This window comes from Sander vitreus, chromosome 1 (genome assembly GCF_031162955.1).
Source record: "Sander vitreus isolate 19-12246 chromosome 1, sanVit1, whole genome shotgun sequence".
In the NCBI taxonomy this organism is placed as follows: Eukaryota; Metazoa; Chordata; class Actinopteri; order Perciformes; family Percidae; genus Sander; species Sander vitreus.
This window is the reverse complement of record NC_135855.1, coordinates 22,439,574-22,461,541: the sequence shown is the minus strand read 5'-3', so window position 1 is coordinate 22,461,541 and position 21,968 is coordinate 22,439,574. Positions and strand designations below refer to the sequence as shown.

General features: G+C 41.3%; 1 protein-coding gene across 1 annotated transcript in view; it reads left to right on the top strand.

The window, feature by feature from the left end:
* The window catches only part of galnt18b (UDP-N-acetyl-alpha-D-galactosamine:polypeptide N-acetylgalactosaminyltransferase 18b), a 98,498-nt gene that overhangs the window by 60,849 nt on the left and 15,681 nt on the right, over positions 1-21,968 (top strand). Inside the window, exon 7 of the mRNA XM_078248347.1 lies at positions 19,534-19,719. Within this exon, the coding sequence (XP_078104473.1) occupies positions 19,534-19,719 (186 nt within the window). The remainder of the gene's footprint in view (positions 1-19,533; positions 19,720-21,968) is intronic.

Below are 21,968 nucleotides of genomic sequence, written 5' to 3'. Positions count from 1 at the left end.
TGGAGATAAGCTTACGACAGTGTGCCCAATGTGGAAATATCCATCCTCGCTAATGACAGAGATGTAATCATCAATAAAGAAGGGAGATTAGCCCCATAAGTCATTTTCCTCCAGAAATTACATGCTTTTAGAATTCCTGGGCCTGATAATAGCCCTACGGATTACTTTATAGCTGGACACATTGATGATTTTATCACATATATAATAAACCAGGGTCCTAGCCTAATGATTTTTGCTTCATTGCTCTGTATTTTAGTTTTGTGTTCAGTGTTACACTCATGTTGTTTACTTGCTGGGTTTTGTTGACTGAAGGAACTTGCCCTTGCCTGGAGGTTAATGTAGTTTAGAGGTTAGTAATGCTTTTGAAACAGAGGGTGACACAATGAGCTTAGAGCTACAAGACCGGAGGACCCTGGCTTGGCCCCAGATTAGCAGTCCCATAGAGCCCCAGCAGGGTCTGTCTGTCAGTCTGCAGCGTATTGGTCATGCCTCCAGACCACCTGCCAGCATACAGACTGGCTGCTGACAGATCCTCAGAGACACACTCAAACCAGGCCAACAGGCTTTGGCTGAGACTTGAAAGTGATGTCTTGGGTAGTGTCAGGGTGAAATGAACCGCTGCTCTCTGCTCACATTTGGTCACAAAGTGGAAGCTGAATATTTCTATCACGATGTACAAGAATTATCATTCAAATTAGTCATAATGACACACGTTTTTTATTTATTTAATTGTATGTGTCCGTGTCCTTGTGTCCTTTGCATCCTTTTATGTAACCGTAGTGGTGTATGTGTTGTTGCTCTAAATTATGAACAGGGCATTAGAAAATCCTGTAAAATCATATGTAAATTAAGCAGAGACTTTTATTTTGAAGGCTACACATCAACACAGTGGTTCCAGTGTTATTTTCCCTATGCCTTATAAAGTGCTGTCACTATATGTTATGGGTATACAGTAAATGTGTATGAATGTAGAATTTGTACACTTTCCTAGATGAATCTGGGTGAAGGGTTCCAGTCTGTGGAGGTCGGACAAAACAGTTGGCTAATGCTTTTTTCCCCAAAAGCTGTCATAACCAATTGATTTGAGACTGAAAAACTTTACATTTACATCTGTCGGAAAGGGAGCAATTTTAAATTGATCAACCCAAATATCTAAGGTTTCACTGACAGTGAATGCATTTGTTTGATTCTACCACAGCAGTAATGGAGGCAGCATGAGGGAGCACAACACATAAATAAGCCGGTGGATACGTCTGCAGAGGAGAGATTGCACTTCCACATGTTTTAGTCCTGAGAATCTATCCAACCTTGTGAATACAGGGAATTTATGATGATGCCATCTGTGGCACTAAATTGCTGGAAGATAATCCTGGGAAGCGTGATCCTTGTCCATTGTAAAAACCCAGCACAGTTAAAGTACCAGCTGTCTGTTTTGAGCTTCAAGTCGCAATGTGTTGATTTGTGTTTTTGAGATGGACGTGCAGCAAACCTAAGGTACAGTTTTTGTGAAGTGATCATTCAAGTCAGACTGTACGGTGGGAGAGACAGCAAATTGGACAGGACCCTGAAACAGAATTATAATACAAATGATTTCCCAAAACACCTGTGAATATTGGGTGTTGTGCCAGTGAAGCCGGCGTGGAACAATGCATCTCAAAAACACCGAAACAGACATCATCACTCTCAACCAGTGCCAAGAAGGTTGTGTTGAGAAATGGGGATCATTGAGTGCTATGAAAAACAATTATGAGATGGGCTTTGTGCACAGTATTTGTGGCAATAAAACACCATTACCGTCAAAGTAATGATTTACACGTCAGATTTCGCCCAAATATTTAGCATGCAATTTTTATTCAATATAAACAATGTGTATTATTCTCTGTATATTAAAAGGCCATATGAAAATCACAGATAGCACAGAAAAATAAAAGACTTCACATTGACACATTTTCATTCATCAGACCTTGGCAACTTGTGCAATGTGATCAACAACCAATTAAAAACAATTCATCCACACATTCAAAATTGATGATCTGTTGCAAACAAATAAATTATGTTTTTTGCACCTTTCAAATTTGATAGAAAGTGTTGTAAAGAATATACTGCTTTATCTACCTTTAAAATGAAGGCAACCTTTTGTATCAGATTATTATGTAGACCAAGCAAGATAGTATTTGCAATGATTTTAAGCTGTATTCTGAAAGTGTAGTTACTTGAGAAGATAATTGTTTCAAACCACACGCGGTTGATTGGATAATTTATTACACCTCTAGTTTCTATTATGACCTTTTAAACGTGTGGGACCCATGGTTTCTTGTTCATTGAGAGAAGAGATCTTTCTCTACCCCAACCCTGATTTGGGTTGAACAGCCTGGCACCATGGAAACTTCCAGCGGCCTAAAGCTTCAGGCTCCGAAGGGTCCAGGGTTGATGTGGTCCAGCACGACACACAACAAGTTTCAATTTCAAGTTTCAAATATAATTCGTCACATGTAGGTTAGGACAGGGTCACAATGAAATGTATTTGACAAGAAAACGGGTCAGCTCATCAATAAAATACTCTAGTCGCCGTTAAAAGAGCACTAGTCATATAAAAGGTAAGCTAAGATAAAATGACAATAATATGTAAGATAAGATGGGAAGACATAAATAAAATATAGCACGATATACATATATGAAAATGAGGATTGTGTGTGAAAGTATACGTTTAGTTTATTTGTTTCACAGAACATAAAAACAAATTGGTGGGGGCTGTGGTAGAAACCTGTAAGGGCTTATATAAAAACCACAATCATAGTACATACACTAATGTAGACATACAAAATTAAAAATACATTTTAAGTGTCAATGTGCAAAAAGTTCGTAAAAATGTAATATAAATAAATACATGTAGAGAAACAGAAATAATTGCCATGTTTACAGTAAAAACAACAGTTTTCTAAGAGTTATCTTTTTTCCAAAATCACATATGTGGCAAGTTTGCACAAATGTTATGAGAAAAATGAGTAGGATTTGGGATATGAGAGAATGGCGTGAAATAAAAAAAGATGAAAATATAGCGCGATGTACAGAAAAGAGGATTGTGTGTCTCAATAGCACTCATTGTGTGGCACTGAGCAGGATTAATGCATGCAAGGCTGCTGGTCCTGATGGTATCCCCGGATGCGTACTCAGGGCCTGTGCTGTGCAGCTGACTGAGGTTTGGACTGACATATTTAATCTGTCACTAGCCCAGGCAGCTGTCCCTGCGTGCTTTAAAACCACCTCCATCATGCCTGTGCCAAAACACTCCACTGCAACAAGCCTTAATGACTTCCATCCAGTTGCACTCACCCCCATCATTATGAAGTGCTTCGAGAGGCTGGTCCTGGCCCAACTCAAGACCTGCTTACCACCCTTCCAATTTCCCTACCATCAGAACAGGAGCTCAGAGGATGCCATCTCTGCGGCACTTCACTCTGCCCCGTCCCACCTTGACAATAGCAAGTAGTAGCAAGCATGTGAAAATGCTGTTTATTGATTCTAGTTCAGCATTCAACACCATCATCCCCTCCAAACTGATCACCACACTCCGTGAACTGGGCATCAATACCTCTATCTGTAACTGGATTCTGGACTTCCTAACCAACAGACCTCAGTCTGTTAGGTTAGATAATCACACCTCCTCAACCATCACCCTGAACACCGGCGTACCACAGGGATGTGTGCTGAGCCCTCTCCTTTACTCCCTCTTCACCTACGACTGCACACCTGTACTAGGCTCTAAGACCATTGTCAAGTTTGCAGACGACACTACGGTGATAGGTCTCATCAGCAACAACGATGAGATGGCCTACAGGGAGGAGGTCCAGCACCTATCATCGTGATGCACTGACAACAACCTGGCTCTCAACACCAAGAAGACCAAAGAGCTCATTGTGGACTTCAGGAAGTCTAAAGCTAGCACACACACTCCTATTCTCATCAACGGGACTGAGGCGGAGCGTTTCACCAGCTTCAAATTTCTGGGTGTCCACATCTCTGATCTCTTGGACCCTCAACACCTCTACCCTGATCAAGAAGGCTCACCAGCTTCTCTTCTTTCTGAGGAGACTCAAGAAGGTCCACCTGTCTCCTCAGATCCTGGTGAACTTCTACTGCTGCACCATCGAGAGCATCCTCACCAACTGTCACAGTTTGTTATGGCAACTGCTCTGCCCATGACCGGAAAGCACTGCAGAGGGTGGTGAAAACTGCCCAACACATCACCGGTTCCTCACTCCCCTCCATCGAGGCCATCCAGGGCAAGCGATGCTTGCGTAAGGTGCGCAGCATCATCAAAGACTGTTCTCACCCCAACCACAGTCTGTTCACCACACTACTGTCCGGGAGGCGTTTCAGGTCTCTCCGCACCCGTACCAGCAGGTTCAGAGGAAGCTTCTTTCCTGTGGCTGTCACCCTGCTGAACTCTTGCTCTGCATCCTGGTGACAATTAACCTACTAAGTCCCCCCCCCCCACACGGACAATTTGCACTAACCTATCCCACCCATAGTGTTCTATTTATTTACAAATGTACATACTGTAATTACACCTATACATAGCCATATTCTACTGCTCTTCATACTATTCATCCTGCACATACTTATTCTTACTACTCTTATAATGTTACCACACTGCACGTAGCTGTACATACTGTATATATCTGTCTATATGGTTCATACAGAATATCCGTATTTATTCCGTTTTTCTTATTATATATTCTGCTAATACACTGCATATATCTATATTATTATTATTACTAGTATTATAATGTCACTGCTACTACATTGCACATATCTGTACATGTTGTTTATACATTGTTCATATTACATAGCCATATTTATTCTGCTATTATAACACTGCAGTATATTTCTTGTCCTGCCTATGCACCACCTGTCTGAATCTGCCTGAATCTAATCTAATCTAAAAATTGTTCCCGATCCCTGTTTTTGGGGGTGGAGATTTGTTGATTTCCTTCGTTTGTATTCCGGAACTAGCAGCTTCTCCCACTTCGCAATTATATTAGAACAGAGTAAATAAAACAAGATCATTGTTTGTTGTGCGGGTGTACCTAAGAAGATTGGCTAGGATCACGCAAATTCATTATACAGGACAAAAGTTATACCATAATGACTCTGAGTCTGTAATTGTAGATGAACACTGATTGAGTTTCAGGACAATCAATGAGAAAGTCTTTTGTCCAACAGAGGTAATGTGAATGGTAATGTAGCCCAATAAGAAATACCACCGCTTTGTGCAATATAAAATCAGCATAGTTAAATATAGTCATTCTATTTGAACCATTCCTAATCCTAAAAACAATGGTTTACAGTAACCAGAAGGGTGCTTGTAATATGACAATGTTTGCTCTAATGTTTGCTCTAATGTAGAATCAATATTATATTAAGAGTCATATTAACAGTAAACGGCTATGAGCTTCCAGACTTCTAACAAACAACAGTCCACACATTTGACTCTGATGAGCTTCATTACTCTGGCTCATTTTGGCTTAGTTTTAGAAGTGAATGTTTTAATTACCTACCAGGCTTTACATGCAGAGCTCCAGAGTACATTGTTGAACTTATAACTTAACTTTTTAAACCATACTACCCATACTACCTCATTTTACCAAATTATGTTTTTACCGTTCCTTGTTTGTCCTACTTTAAAGCACATTAATAACTTTTGTTTTCTGAAAGTGCTATACAAATGAAGCTTGTTGTTACTGTATTACAACTACATAATAATTATAGTTAACTACAGAGTCACTAACCACATTACTACAGTTCAGTACAAGTAACTAAATGAAAGAGACTAAAATATGGGTACCATGGTTTATTTTAGGTACATTATAATTCCCTAGTACTGTATTTTATTTGACCATACCAGCTAATTTTCTTTGGATTTTTTAACTCAATTTGAAACCAGGCAAAATTATACCCTATAGTCATAAAACACTTGATTGATTTATTGAAAAGATGGAGCTGATGTTGAGAGCTCAGCGGTTTCTAATTGGCCTGGGGAAATAATTTCACCATAGAGAAAAGTTAAGACTGGCTAGAGAAACCGAGGAAAGGAAGAACAAAGAGGGATTGTGGTTTCCTTTACGGTCTTATTGCTGTTTGCAGGAGGGGAGTGATATCGGAGGACTGGATGAGGGTGAACACAGTGTGGCTGCAGCAGAGTTTTTCAAGACACCCTCTGGATGGGAGATTCAGTAGCACAGAGTGAATACTAAAGCTCGAACATGGATCCCAATAGAGAGGATGGATCCAATTTGACAGATTTAGTAGATGGCAAAGCTGCTGGATCAGGTTTTGGGTACAGTATGAGCTTTGTGCAATATTAATCCCGTTAATATTTAGTTTTTCACATTTCTTTCTGAGCTTTTTGTCCCAATATCTCTGAATTCATATTTATCAGTGGGCAATCTTTCTTTAGGCATGTCCCTCTGATAACTTATTATTAATGGGTTCGTTCTACCCTGCATACAGTTATATTTATTGTATTGTGATATCCATCCATCCATCCATCTTCATCCGCTTATCCGGGGTCGGGTCGCGGGGGTAGCAGCTCCAGCAGGGGACCCCAAACTTCCCTTTCCCGGGCCACATTAACCAGCTCCGACTGGGGGATCCCGAGGCGTTCCCAGGCCAGGTTAGAGATATAATCCCTCCACCTAGTCCTGGGTCTCCCCCGAGGCCTCCTCCCAGCTGGACGTGCCTGGAACACCTCCCTAGGGAGGCGCCCAGGGGGCATCCTTACCAGATGCCCGAACCACCTCAACTGGCTCCTTTCGACGCAAAGGAGCAGCGGCTCTACTCCGAGCTCCTCACGGATAACTGAGCTTCTCACCCTATCTCTAAGGGAGACGCCAGCTACCCTCCTGAGGAAACCCATTTCGGCCGCTTGTACCCTGGATCTTGTTCTTTCGGTCATGACCCAGCCTTCATGACCATAGGTGAGGGTAGGAACAAAAACTGACCGATAGATTGAGAGCTTTGCCTTCTGGCTCAGCTCTCTTTTCGTCACAACGGTGCGATAAATTGAATGTAATACCGCACCTGCTGTGCCGATTCTCCGACCAATCTCCCGCTCCATTGTCCCCTCACTCGCGAACAAGACCCCAAGGTACTTGAACTCCTTCACTTGGGGTAAGGACTCATTCCCCTACCTGGAGAAGGCACTCCATCGGTTTCCTGCTGAGAACCATGGCCTCCGATTTAGAGGTGCTGATCCTCATCCCAGCCGCTTCACACTCGGCTGCGAACCGATCCAGTGAGTGCTGAAGGTCACAGGCCGATGATGCCATCAGGACCACATCATCTGCAAAAAAGCAGCGATGAGATCCCCAGCCCACCGAACTGCAACCCCTCTCCACCCCGACTACGCCTCGATATCCTGTCCATAAATACTACAAACAGGATTGGTGACAAAGCGCAGCCCTGGCGGAGGCCAACTCTCACCTGAAACGAGTCCGACTTACTGCCGAGAACCCAGACACAGCTCTCGCTTTGGTCGTACAGAGATTGGATGGCCCTGAGAAGGGACCCCCTCACCCCGTACTCCCGCAGCACCTCCCACAGTATCTCCCGGGGCACCCGGTCATACGCCTTCTCCAGATCCACAAAACACATGTAGACTGGTTGGGCATACTCCCAGGCTCCCTCCAGGATCCTTGCAAGAGTAAAGATCTGGTCCGTTGTTCCACGACCAGGACGGAATCCGCATTGTTCCTCTTCAACCTGAGATTCGACTATCGACCGAACCCTCCTTTCCAGCACCTTGGAGTAGACTTTACCGGGAGGCTGAGAAGTGTGATACCCCTGTAATTGGCACACACCCTCTGGTCCCCCCTTTTTAAAAAAGGGGAACCACCACCCCGGTCTGCCACTCCTTAGGCACCGTCCCAGACTTCCACGCAATGTTGAAGAGGCGTGTCAACCAAGACAACCCCTCCACACCCAGAGCTTTAAGCATTTCTGGACGGATCTCATCAATTCCTGGGGCTTTGCCACTGTGGAGTTGTTTAACTACCTCAGCAACCTCCACCAGGGAAATTGATGCCAATCCCCCCTCATCCTCCAGCTCTGCCTCTACCATAGACGGCGTATTAGTCGGATTTAGGAGTTCCTCAAAGTGCTCCTTCCACCGCCCTATTACCTCCTCAGTTGAGGTCAACAGCGTCCCCATCCTTACTGTACACAGCTTGGATGGTTCCCCGCTTCCCCCCTCCTGAGGTGGCGAACGGTTTTCCAGAAGCACCTTGGTGCCGACCGAAAGTCCTTCTCCATGTCTTCTCCGAACTTCTCCCACACACGCTGCTTTGCCTCTTTCACGGCAGAGGCTGCAGCCCTTCGGGCCCTTCGGTACCTTGCAACTGCCTCCGGAGTCGTCTGGGATAACATATCCCGGAAAGACTCCTTCTTCAGTCGGACGGCTTCCCTGACCACCGGTGTCCACCACGGTGTTCGTGGGTTACCGCCCCTTGAGGCACCTAAGACCCTAAGACCACAGCTCCTCACCGCAGCTTCAGCAATGGAAACTTTGAACATTGTCCACTCGGGTTCAATGCCCCCCAGCCTCCACAGGGATGCACGAAAAGCTCCGCCGGAGGTGTGAGTTGAAAGTCTGTCGGACAGGGGCCTCCTCCAGACGTTCCCAATTTACCCGCACTACCCGTTTGGGCTTACCAGGTCTGTCCAGAGTCTTCCCCCACCCCTGACCCAACTCACCACCAGATGGTGATCGGTTGACAGCTCCGCCCCTCTCTTCACCCGAGTGTCCAAAACATATGGCCTCAGATCAGATGAAACGATTATAAAATCGATCATTGACCTTTGGCCTAGGGTGCTCTGGTACCAAGTACACTTATGAGCATCCCTATGTTCGAACATGGTGTTCGTTATAGACAATCCATGACTAGCACAGAAGTCCAACAACAAACAACCACTCTGGTTTAGATCAGGGAGGCCGTTCCTCCCAATCACGCCTCTCCATGTGTCTCCATCATTACCCACGTGCGCGTTGAAGTCCCCCCAGCAGAACTATGGAGTCCCCAACTGGAGCCCCATGCAGGACTCCACTCAAGGTCTCCAAGAAGGCCGAATACTCTGAACTCTTGTTTGGTGCATATGCACAAACAACAGTCAGAGTTTTCCCCCACAACCCGCAGGCGTAGGGGAGGCGACCCTCTCGTCCCACCGGGTTAAACTCCAACGTAGCGGCGCTCAGCCGGGGCTTGTGAGTATCCCCCACACCCGCCCGGCGCCTACACCCTGGGCAACTCCGGAGAAGAAAAGAGTCCAACCCCTATCCAGGAGTATGGTTCCAGAACCAAGACTGTGCGTAGAGGTAAGCCCCACCAGATCTAACCGGTAGCGCTCCACCTCCCGCACAAGTTCCGGCTCCTTCCCCCACAGAGAGGTGACATTCCACGTCCCCCAGAGCCAGCCTCTGCTGCCCGGGTCTGGTCCGTCGAGGCCCCTGACCTTCACTGCCACCCATGTGGCAGCGCACCCGACCCCCAGCGGTTCCTCCCACAGGTGGTGGGCCCATGGGATGGAGGGATGTCTGCCACGTAGCTTTTTCGGGCTGTGCCCGACCGGGCTCCGTGGCAAACCCGGCCACCAGACGCTCGCTGACGAGCCCTCCATCTGGGCCTGGCTCCAGACGGGGGCCCCGGGCTTCCTCCGGGCAGGGTCACTTCATCCCTTCCTCGATTTTTCATAGGATTTTTGAACCATTCTTTGTCTGGCCCCTCACCTGAGACCACTTTGCCTTGGGAGACCCTACCAGGAGCACACAGCTCCAGACAACACAGCCCTCAGGTTCATAGGGACACACAAACCTCTCCACCACGATAAGGTGATGGTTCCCGGAGATTGTGATATGAAAGTGGATATGCATTTACATATTCACCATCTCAAATAAACATATTGCAGTAGGCCACATACTCTGCAAAACTCACACAGGTGCAGGGCAATATTTAAGTTCAAGTATAAAAATGTAGCTCCAAATTGGACTCTTTGCTAGCATGAACAAAATCTAGTGTTTTCATGAATAAATAAAAATACCTAATGGTCTTATGTATTAGGTGCTTATAAAGGTTATTGTGTAGCTAGAGAACTTGCTTGATTATTGTGTGAAATGTTTCACCCCAGAAGGTATTATCCTGTGTGCAGGAAGGTGTGTATAATTTGCCAACCTTTTGAATATTTGTCTCAGATTCACACCGCTTTCTGCTGATGATAACACTTGTGAGGAGGAAGGAAGCTACTTAGATTGAAAAATAAATCAAGTCCCTAGTCAAAAAGATGTTTTGTTCTCAGTGGGTTTAGTTTCACATCAAGACAGAAAACTTGTGTTCAGACTGCAGGCGTTAAATTTGTTGGCAATAAGCGCCTCTGCAGTTGCAAGTGGTTGCAACCGGCGGGATTTCCCCAGTACAGATGTGTGAGAGATACTTTTAAATTAAATTAAATTAAAAAAATTAAAAAAGTGTTGCTTCTGAAGATAGACTCAGCAATCACAGAAGCACTTTGGAAAAAAACAACACACTCCTCTCTGGAGTTTTAGGCTAGATTTAGAATAGTGGATATTTATGTAAAATATCCAATCTTGAACTTTAATCACAAAGAATGTATTGTTCTTTTAGTTTTAAATTCAGAAGTATGTCAATCATACAGTAGCTTGTAAAACTATGGTTGTCTTAAAGGAGTCCAGCAAGAGTCAGCTTTTTAATTATATGATGCAATAAGAATAAGACAACAAGAATAAGGCTAGTTAGGCTAATATAACAGCCCCTGGATAATTAGACAACACAAACAACCAATCAAGAAACTCATATACATCTCTACCCTTCTAGAAAACTCCATGTTTTTAGTTAGATGGGATGTGATGGTAAGTAGTACATTAATAATTCAAGGCTATGACTCTTCACATGGCTGTCTGCATGGATTACTTCAGCCCTGTCTCCTACAAATTACATTTCTATGCATTTATTCTTCATTAGTGATGTATGTTCAAGGGCAACATTCAGAGCCAAGAGAGGGTCAGCAAAAATAAAGGATGTTGGATGGGCATGTACACTTACCTTCGACACCGGCAGCCTGGCTCAATTTGCCCTGTCAATTTAACAATCAACAATGTTTTTTTTTAGGATTTACAGGGTCAGTTAGCCAAATTACAAAAAACATATCTTCTCACTTCTCAAGGTAACAAGCCATGCTAATAGTTTTGGTTTGATTGGTCTGTCTCTAAGACTTCTGCCTCAACCCACATACAATAGAGAAGAATGAAATTTCTTTTCAACACTCACAGCAATTATTTAAAGAACTCTACAGTCAGACACAATGTCATATGGGGACCATGATTATCAACTCTAAATTTTAAGGCTTGGCTGATTGTCAAGCTATTTTCTGTTGAACTAAAGTGGTGTATAGAAGGATTGAGTAGCATTTCTAAATAGGTTTATTGTAGGGCTGCAATTAACAGTTATTTTCATTATCCATTAATCTGATGGTTGTTTTCTTGATTAATAGATTAGTCGTTCGGCCTATGAAATGTCAGGAAAAAAAAACTGCCTTTTACAAGATGCCAAAGCCCAGTGTCTTAAATTTGTTTTTATTTTGTCCAACCAACAGTTCAAAACCCAACCTATTAAGTTTACTATCATATAAGACAAAGAAAAGCAAAGAATGTTCTCATCAATGTCATCATTTATTAGATAGAATATAAAATGATGTTGTCTATTTTATTGCCTGCAGTCCAACAGTATACAGTACAAATAAAAGGACCTTAGTATTAGCTCTTGTGCTATATGTAAAGCTTTTTCAGCTCTGTTCAGAATCAGCTTTTTTTTGGCCATGTAGTATGTTGAGGCATTTAAGGAATCTGACTCCAGTGGCTCTTAATGTAATGTACACACACACAGTACTAAGAACAAAGTACAAGAAGATGCACACACATACAGCTAAAACAAGCACAACAGAAAGACAGAAATAAGCATACATAAAGAAATAGATATTATGTACAGACATGTAGGAGAATATACTGTATATATACATAAACAACACATAGACAACAACATATAATGTCTACAGGTCAAAATACTACTATGAACTACTGTATGTATACAGGGTCTCAAAAAGGGCAGACTGCGTAGGAGTGTAAAGAGAACATTTTATGGAATAAATATTTTATGGGTAATAAGGTACTTTATGTAGGCTACATACTGTAGGTGGTTGTATACTGTACTGTATTTGCATGTACATATACATGTCTACAGTTTAGTTTTACATTCAGAATAATGTTAATATGTCAATAAAATGTTAATGTTTATATTCAACGGTAATACATATAATTTATAACATGGTTTTTGTTATTGAAGGTATTGTTTTCTAACATCACATGTCAAATTCAACTGTTCGTGAGATGTGGAAAGAAACTGTTGTCTGGTTGTTTTGGCATACAGTGCTCTGTTGCATTTAGTAGCCTTGTCGGATATTAACACTGCAGGAAGTTGAAAGTTTATCTAGACTTACAGTCTGATGATTATTGTAGTTTTCTTGGACCAGATTGCCATTACATCTTTTTTTACCTCTGCCAAGGAGGTCATGTTTTCAGCTTGATTTGTTTGTTTGTTTGTTTGTTTGTTTGTTTACTTGTCTGTGAGCAGGATTACGGAAAAACAACTGTCCCGATTTTCATGAAACTTGGTGGAAGGGTTAGGCATTTTGGAGCGAATCCGAATTACGGAGCAGATACACAAATTACTTTTCACTTTTGTTAACATTGCGAGAGGGCATTTGTGCTGCATTGATGTGGTGTCGGAATAATTGGAAAAATGAGATCCCAACTGAGAGAATTCACACTTTATAAACATTGTGAGATAGGGCATGCCTTGGTGGAGGTCCGGTCTCTCAGAGTGCTCTGTTAATTCAAATATGAGACCAATATGTAAAATTAGCAGCACATAATGGGAAATAACTCAGATCAATTATTGGTCATGGATGTTGTCAAGTTAAAGAAACACATCCCTCATACTATAAATACTTCACTTGTGTAACTCTGTACCATCCTGACTGTGTTTCCAGAGACTGAAGGACAGTGGTGAAGATGTATTGTGTCTTGCTTCCTCTACAAGTTGATTTAGGAATGTCTGTAAATGAGTCAGCATTTTTGTAGAGGATGGAAAGGTACTCCTCCTTTTCAGACAGCAGACAGAGCGAGTTGATACACATACAGTGGAAACTCTATGCCAATTGTCTGCACTGCTTCAACTCTGTGCTCTAGGCAGCAAAAACGGAAGCTTAGCTTTACCTTAAAAGTAAGTCTGTGCTTTGATGTAAAGGGTTTTATCATCGCAAAATACTGAGGAAATGTGAAATGAATGCATTGGGAAATATTAGGGTGTTTTTTTATAAAATCACTTAGGGCTTCTTGTGGACAGGAGAGGTGGTGCAGGGAGATGAAAGCAGATACCTTCAGATACACAGACAGGTATGAAATGAAAACAGAAATGTCCAATAGCAGCATAAATCACAGAGCTATATGGTTGCAAAAAGTCCCTGAGGTTCTGCTTATCCTGTCAGGTTTCTTTTTCTGTTGCATTTATCTAGTTATCATAGTTTGACAATTATCATCAACAAGGTGTTGCAAGGTCTGCTTATAACATGTTTTATACTACAGTACCAAAGGAGGTGTGGGTCATATATGCATTAACTTTTTAGACTCCAGTTTTGTAGCCATTTTTCATTAGATTTCTGTATTTAATCAAAATGTTTTTGATCACTCCACGTCTGAGGAAAAAACATTAGAAAAACAAACTCACAAACACACTGTCATGAAACAGAGCTGGTTGAAAATCGGCCGGGCCATACAACTCCTTAGCTGTGATATAATAACAACATACCACAGCCTGTCATGAGCTATTGCTTAATTGCCTTATCCCAAAGATACTGACCTGGTTTTAGATGTAGTGACTGAGCAGACTATTAGAAAAACTGAACCCCTTTTGTCCTTTTCCTTATGGTATCATGCTAAAAATCATTAAAAAAAAAGATGCTATGCTTCTATCATATCCTTACATCTAGTGGCATTCAAATGTCTGTCAGCTTTTATAAAGGGGCACATTCTTTATCATTAAAATGCACCATACCTCATCATATCCCATCCCATGCAGTGACTCATGGCATGACTGATGCATAAACTCTCTCCAGATATCAGTCCGCCCAGCTTGAAACGAGACCCTGTCATCTTTTTTGGATCCTCTGGTGTCTCGAGTTCACAAGCCTGATTAAGACGCAGCATCCCATAGCACTCTATCAGAGAGGACTGGAAACTAATGTATACTGTACTCTTACTATTCAATGAATATAGGGACTGTAGTGACTGTAAAATAGACTGTAAAATACTTTTTGAGGAATGCATTTGTGAGAGTAGCACTCAGGGGCTTAGCACAAAATTCTGGGCCCTGTAGAAAGTTATTTTCTATGGGCCCCTCCCCGCATCCACAGCTATTCATTCTAGCATCTTTTTGGGCCCACCTCACATGAGGGCCTTGGGTACTCAGTAGAGGTGTGCAAAAAAATTGATTCATATTCAAATCGCGATTCAAACTCTACCGATTGAAAATAAATCCATAGAATTCCAAAAATCAATTTAAAAAAAAAAGTTTAATTGTATGTCTACTGCAATCACGTGGGAAAAGTAATTACATTTACATACTGTGAATCGTTTTTTTAATCGAAAATCGATTTTGAATTGAATCGTGAGCCTTAAAATAGATATTGAATCGAATTGTGACATTTTCTGAATGCGCCCCTAGTACTCAGTCCCCTTTTTCCCCCCTAGTCCGACGCCCCTGGTAGCACTTAAGGTTAAAGCTTGGTAATGAGTTAATTTTGAGATAATATCATGTACAAAGGGAATCACTTTAACTTGATAATATTAGGGTTTAATATCTGTAAAAGGGTAACAATGGGCAAAAATATCCAAGGTTATAATGGGGTAACGAATGAATAATATGGTAATGAGGGGGTAACAAATCGATTCCACCCACCTTAGTTACTGTTACGCCTTGTTGAACTTGACATTCTTGCATATACAGCATTATGCAGTTTAAAATGATAAAAGTGACAGATTTAACACTCAATATTCACATTGTTTTTTAACTGTCACTAGCAGATTTTATCAGCTTTAGCCAGCTTGTTTTCAGCTAACTCATTTTAATACAAAAAAAACATTTAAAACATGCTATATACTGGCATCATTCTAAAGTAGCCTTTCTCAAACTTTTTGTCCCAAGGCCCAGTAATGTTTGGCCCTCACTGATTAATTTCCTGGTTCTCCTTCTCCATAAACAACATGAAATCAAGGAGAGGGTTAACTTTTCCTGCTAAAGATTTCCCACCTTGGTCAGAAAACACAGGGGAGACACTTTGTTTGTCTCACTATGACTCTAGAGTCGGTACTCGCTCCAAAGCTAATCGCCGTCACTCTCTCACTTCTCCTTCGCTCTACACACTCCCCACACACACACATGCCAGCTCGACGCACAAGTATAAACATCAGTCCACTTACGTAGGCTACGGCGAAAGCTCTGCGTGGAGCCTGCGCAGAACCATAAAACAGCCTTTAAAGCTGCTGCTCTTCCTCGGGAAGAAGAAAAACACAAAGTGTTGCAGCCGCCTTTCAAGCCTGCAGGGGGTGGGTGCTTGACACTCTAAAGATAGATTTTGTGTGGAGCACAGGCAGCGAACCGAGGTTGCAAAACGTTCATGAAATAATAAAGTAGATTGAGAATCTAATCATTGCGTTTAAAACAGTTTTTTTCTATAATTTAATTTGACATATTGCTGCACCATAACAATGCATCAATAGTATGCTTCATGTCCATTTTGTGAACTCCCATCAAAATCCACTTTACGCCACTAGATGTTCTGCTTGGTAACTGGCACCGCAATAGACAGAACAATGAATAAAGCACCTCCATTTGCATTACATCTACATTAAAGGTATTTAGCTCTTGCTCTTATCCAAAGCAAATTATGATGAGGCAGCAGTAAAATGGGCTTAGGCTCAGGCTGATGGTGCCCTGATAATAGATCAAAACAAACACTGCTATAATGTGAGACCTCTTGTCTGCCAGAAAAGCTCTACAAAAAGAAATTAGAGGAAAAACAGCTAGATCAGATTTAGACAGGATCATATTTGCAGGAGAATGTGGCACAAAAATCGGTGTAGTACAAGTGAGAGCAGGTGACGTGAGGTATTTCTTGAGGAGATGAGTTTTTAAGTTTATAAGGGCTGTGCTGTCCTGACTGAGATTGTTCCAGGGAGTCAGGGAGACTGAGTGAAGTAAGGACCTGACTTTTAATAACACAAAGTAGACCAAAAGTGGTGGAGTGGTGATTGGATTTTTTGTACCCGCAAAATGGGTAAAGTATGATACTGCCCCCTAAATGGTATGGACAAAGTGTCAGAAGTTTTGTAAACCTAATTTGCTATTATACAACTTTTGACAGCATTGAGATGGAGCCTCTCATCCAAGATCATGCCACCAGTAGTAAAGTGTGGTGTAGTTGAGCCGTGCTTTTCGCTTCGGCAGTGCACTGGAAAACAGATTGCATGAGTCATGCATGCAATTTAGATGGTGGGTTACATGGGGAGTGCACAATTAGGAATATCCAGCTGTATACAATTGTTGTATTTTGGATGGAATAACCATAGATATAAAACAATGGACTAACAATACAGCCCTCCATAGTAATGGAAGACTCAGACTTCTTTGTTTACAGTAATGACCCATTTCTTGAGATTCATTTTGATAAAAGGCAGCAGACTAGTGCTTAGTGGGGCACCACACAGGCAAAAAAATGTATTCAAAATTTGTTTCATTGTCAGAAAAACACTGACAAGAATGGAAGGGCCGAGGTTGCATACAAGCTGTAATTGACTGTGGCTTTTAGAAAGTGATGGCACAATTGTTCCAATGTTTCGCTGCAGCGTTTCAGCTTGAACAAATCTTCAAAGTCATGTGTTTAGTTGGGTTCGTAGGGATAAGACTAACTGATTATTTTTGTTGTCAATTACTCTGTTAATTGTTAGCAAGCTGGCAGCACTGCTCTAGGAATAGCAGTGTGGGTTGGTCCACCACTTTAGTCCAGACTTAACTGTTGAATTGATTGCCATGAAATATTTGGTACACACATAAATGTTCCCCTCAGAATCAATTGTAATAACTTTGGTGAGCTCTGAAATTTTCATCTAGTGCCATCATCAGGTTTAAGTTTAGTTAGTTTAGTATGACTAAATACAATAGACTGTATAAAATATGGACATAGTCTGTGTGACGTCACCCATAGGTTTCTGAAGATCCAAAATGAAGTTCAAAGTATGTGGCTCCGGCCGTCGCCATCTTGGCAGTGCCTGATGTCAGCTAATCCAAAAATGGGCAAAGAGGTAGATCGTGGATGGAACTGAGGTGGGTTGAATGAAGCCTACAGTCTATGCTCACCTCCTGTGACGGCAGCCCACCTGTCACTGAAAGCGGAACATCCTTAATTATGCATACATTTAAACCTGAATATAATTTCAATGGCCAAGTTAATAACGTAATGTAACAAAGTAATGTGCCAATAGCCATTGTTGTCATGAAGGGTGAACTTAGCTAAAACCGTTTTTTGTACCAGGCTGTGAACATGTTTAATTCTACTGTAAAGTTGGGCATTTCAACATTGGGGTCTATGAAGATTGACTCCCTTTTGGAGCCAGACTCAAGTAGTTACTCGATGAACTGCAGTTTTTCGCACTTCCGCATTGGCTTCATTTTTCAGCGCCGGAGGTTGCCGCTTGCTTCTTTGTTTTAATTGCTGTAAAATATTTTCCATGTTAAAATTATTTCACTGATCTGCTTTTGGAAACAGCACAAAAATAAGAATATCAGTCAGTAATCTGAAGTTTGACTGTGATGCCAGGACACCACCGCAGCTGCCACAACTACCCAGTTTATCTTGAGGCATTGAATTTAAATACCACATAATGCTCTAATTCAGTATTACTTACAGAATATCCACTTGGCTGAGATGACAAGCTCAATTCTTTGTCCATCTTAAAATTGGAGAAATAAATTATACAAAATGTTCCTCATATAGCTTCTTATATTGATTCATTTTGATCAATGGCCTCCCAGAGAAATCTCACTGTAGAAATACTGCACATGTTCAGCCTTATCCTGCTGCCTGTTAACAACAAAGCCCCTTGAATCAAGTGTGTGTATGTGTGTAAATACATAGCGTGTATGATCATTATGTACATATTGCTCAGCTAATTCCTAGCTGTGTATTCTAATTGTGAGACCTCCGATAGGGTCAGGGTTTACTGTTGCAGAATAAATTGATAAGCAACCTTTTGAAGACTTTTTTTTTTATAAGACTGAAAAGGCAACTTTCTCTTGAATAACTGTCAGTGAAAACACACCAATAGGCCATTGCCACATCTGCTTTTAATACCCAGTACTAACACAGGAAGGATGTCAGCTGCACTATTTGATCCTCACATAACAGCACAGTGTGATGATTTCAACCTTCTTCACACTAAAGCGCCGGGTGTCCTGGACTAATGTTAAGCTCAGCACATTTAAGTGGTTACTGAGGATCCTCTACAAACTCTGATAGTGACATCTCCTTTGGTGACCCCATACAAATGTGAGCATGTAAACTGAAGAGCACATCTTCATTGCTTCTGCTGAGTCTTTGAATTGCTTTGCGATACCATTTAAATTCTTCAGATACTAATCAGCAGCATTGTACGGCTTAATTCATTTCCTAAATCATTTCCTTCCAACCTTTATTCTTGTATAGTTCTCTTCAAATTTTTTGTAATTCAGACATTCACATCCTTTTTTATGTATAAATGTTAATCAAAAGATGACAAAAACATTGAAATGTTAATGACTGATATGGGCGATTAGGGCTGAATAACCAATACTTAAGTACATGTTGACTTTAAATGTATGGAGGTAAGTATAGAAAAGACTTCTTATGTAATTAAGCAGCGATTATCAAAATGCACAGTATGAAAAAGGCAACTGCACTGGTTTCTTTGTTCTTTGCTTCTTTGAGTGATCTGAGAACATAAAACTAAAACTTACACATACATATTTTGCTGCAAACCTACAGAAATTGTCATCACATGCACTAAAAATATACTAATACTACTTCACGGAGCAGTCTTTTATTGTCACCATTTGCTGGATAGAGGTATCACAGTCAGGGAAAAGTTTACAGAGATCCCTGCACCAGGGTCTCGAGGCTCCCAGAGGTCTAAATTATGTGAGGAGTTAGTGACACTGGCTTTTAGTCATCAAGGACTCGGGCTGCTCCTCCTGGGCACTGGGACATTAACGTTTCCCACCACAGGGAGTCCCGTGGTTCAAAGTCTTGAAAGATGTGTGTGTTGTGTAACTTTGATTTTCTACTCTCTTTGTATTTGTAATGTCTAAAAACCAGGTGTGGCAATGTGGCGGCAGTGTTGAGGTCCTGCCTTGTGCTCGAATCGCCCACATAGAGCGTGCTCATAAACCCTATACCGAGGATCTGACGTCTCATGTGCGGCGAAACGCCCTCAGAGTTGCAGAAGTTTGGATGGATGAGTTTAAAAGCCATGTGTACATGGCCTGGAATATTCCCATGGAGGTAAGTTAATTATGTTGTTTTCTAACAAGTGCAAGTCACAGATCACATGTATTAAAGGGGACATATTATGCTTTTCCATATTTTCTGTCTTATCTACAATGTCATAATGTCGGATTTTAATGTAAAACGTTGCCAAAACTTATAACGAGGTAAACGCATTTTAGAGAAATCACCGTGAGCTAAAACGTTCAGATTTCCAACTGCTCTGAACGCTCCAGTTTTTTTTCTACTCTCGGCTAAGTATTACACAACTCTAAGCCAGACTTCTATGATTGGTTGTCTGCTTCAGGCAGGAACTACTGAAGTGTTTTTTGAAGTTACTGTTGTGTTAAAATTGTCGCATGTAGCTACATGCTACGGCAGTAAACACTGTCATCTTGGTTGCCAGTGTGGTTAAATTCTCCCCAATTCCGGGTAACATTACTCCTAAAACATTTCTGGTTATGGAGTAGTTGGTTTAAAAGCCTTATCTGCGTACTGTAAGTGCTGCTATATTCCATTAGTGTCCACTTCTAACTATAGTAGCTACATGCTAACAGCAGTAAAAGCTGTCATCTTCGCTGCCAATTTGTTAAATTCTCCAAAATTGAATATGCTACATGGTGGTTTGTAACCATTTCTGTGAGGCCACTTTTAACATGCTCTGCTCAGTTTAAGTTTTGTGGGCAGATTATTCCACTTTACTGCTGCAGTATAGAGAAATGTGTTTTTGCCCATTAGGCTATTATTAGTGGAAGAGCATTCTGAGCTGTGCTCGCTATTAAGGGACCTTTTTATTGCAGTGTGTTCTGGGAGTAGGACATATTTGGACGTGTGTGGACCAAGGTTATTATAGTTTTGCATTTTTCATTAGTTTTTATTTTTATTTCGTTTTGACTTTTTGTTTTCAAATTCAGTTTACTTTTAATGAGTTTTTAAAGCGGATTTGCTAGTTAAGTTTAGTTTTTATTTTTTGAAAATGCTTAGTTTTAGTTTAGTTTTTATTAGTTTTAGTGTTAGTTTTAGTCTTTTTTGTAATATGGGTTATTTGTCGGGGGATTCAAAAAGGTCAGAAAAAGTATTGTGTAATAATAACTCAACATACATACAATTTTAGAAATATGTATTCACAATGTATTCAACAATAACACCAGTACATAAAATGTAGCCTACATATGGTCATAAATATCTAAACAGTCTACACAAGACGCCACACAAGTGCAAAATGTGTAAGTGACTTGTTCCAGGAAAAAAACCTAAATAGCCAACAGACTAAAGAAGACATGAACAGGTGTTTTGAACTTTGGTTCGAGTAAAACGGCAAACTTTTTGAAGTCAATCGACTCAGACAGTTGTGTAGACATCCCAGTATTAATACACATATTAACCCACGCTTCCTCCCGCTTTTGGTGTTCCTGCATATTTACTAACCAGCTATCGGGTCGCCGGTGAAAGCCCTCCTGTAGTGTTCTCTGTCCTGCTGTTGTCTCTGTCCTGCTGCCTGGCCCTGTATCCATACATCCATGTCCTGTACCGGGGTTAGCTTCTGTTTCGGGGAAAGGGGGCTTTGTGTTCTCCTTTACCTTGTTAAGGTAAGCTAGGTTAGCCTCCTAGCTTGTGTGCGCTTCTCAAATATACTTTCAAATTCGTGGTATTTTTCCCTGTAATAAATTGTCCACATATTTTACCACTTTCCACTCCAAAGTTGCTTTTATCTGACACAGTCATAATCAAATAGGACTGCCGCTTTCTTCCGACTTTTGGTACCGCCATGATGCCAGGCGAGGGGCACGGACATGTTGTGTTCAATTTGACATGGAATGTCGGAATTGCTGGGTTCCCAGTCGGAAACTATACATGTCTATGGGAAATGTTATTGTCGGAAAGCTATAACGTTATTTGCTCTATGAAAGACATCGACAAAGACGAAAACTAAGGACATTTACTCAATTATTTTATTTTAGTTAGTTTTGCAAACAGACATTACAGTTTTAGTTTAGTTATCGTTTTTTTGTAATGCCTCGTTTTTATTTTTATTTTAGTTAACGACAATGTTTTTTCCCCACCTAGTTTTCGTTATTTCGTTTGTTTTCGTTAACGATTATAACCTTGGTGGGGACATACAATCTGAGCTAAAATAAAAAATCTGTTTATTAGATTAAACCAATCTGTTCCTTTGAAAAAGAATGCAGCCACCTAATCCAAATGTCACAGGGTTAGGTGTTTAGTGTTATCAGCGGTACTCTTCCCACCCCAGATGTTTAGTTGAA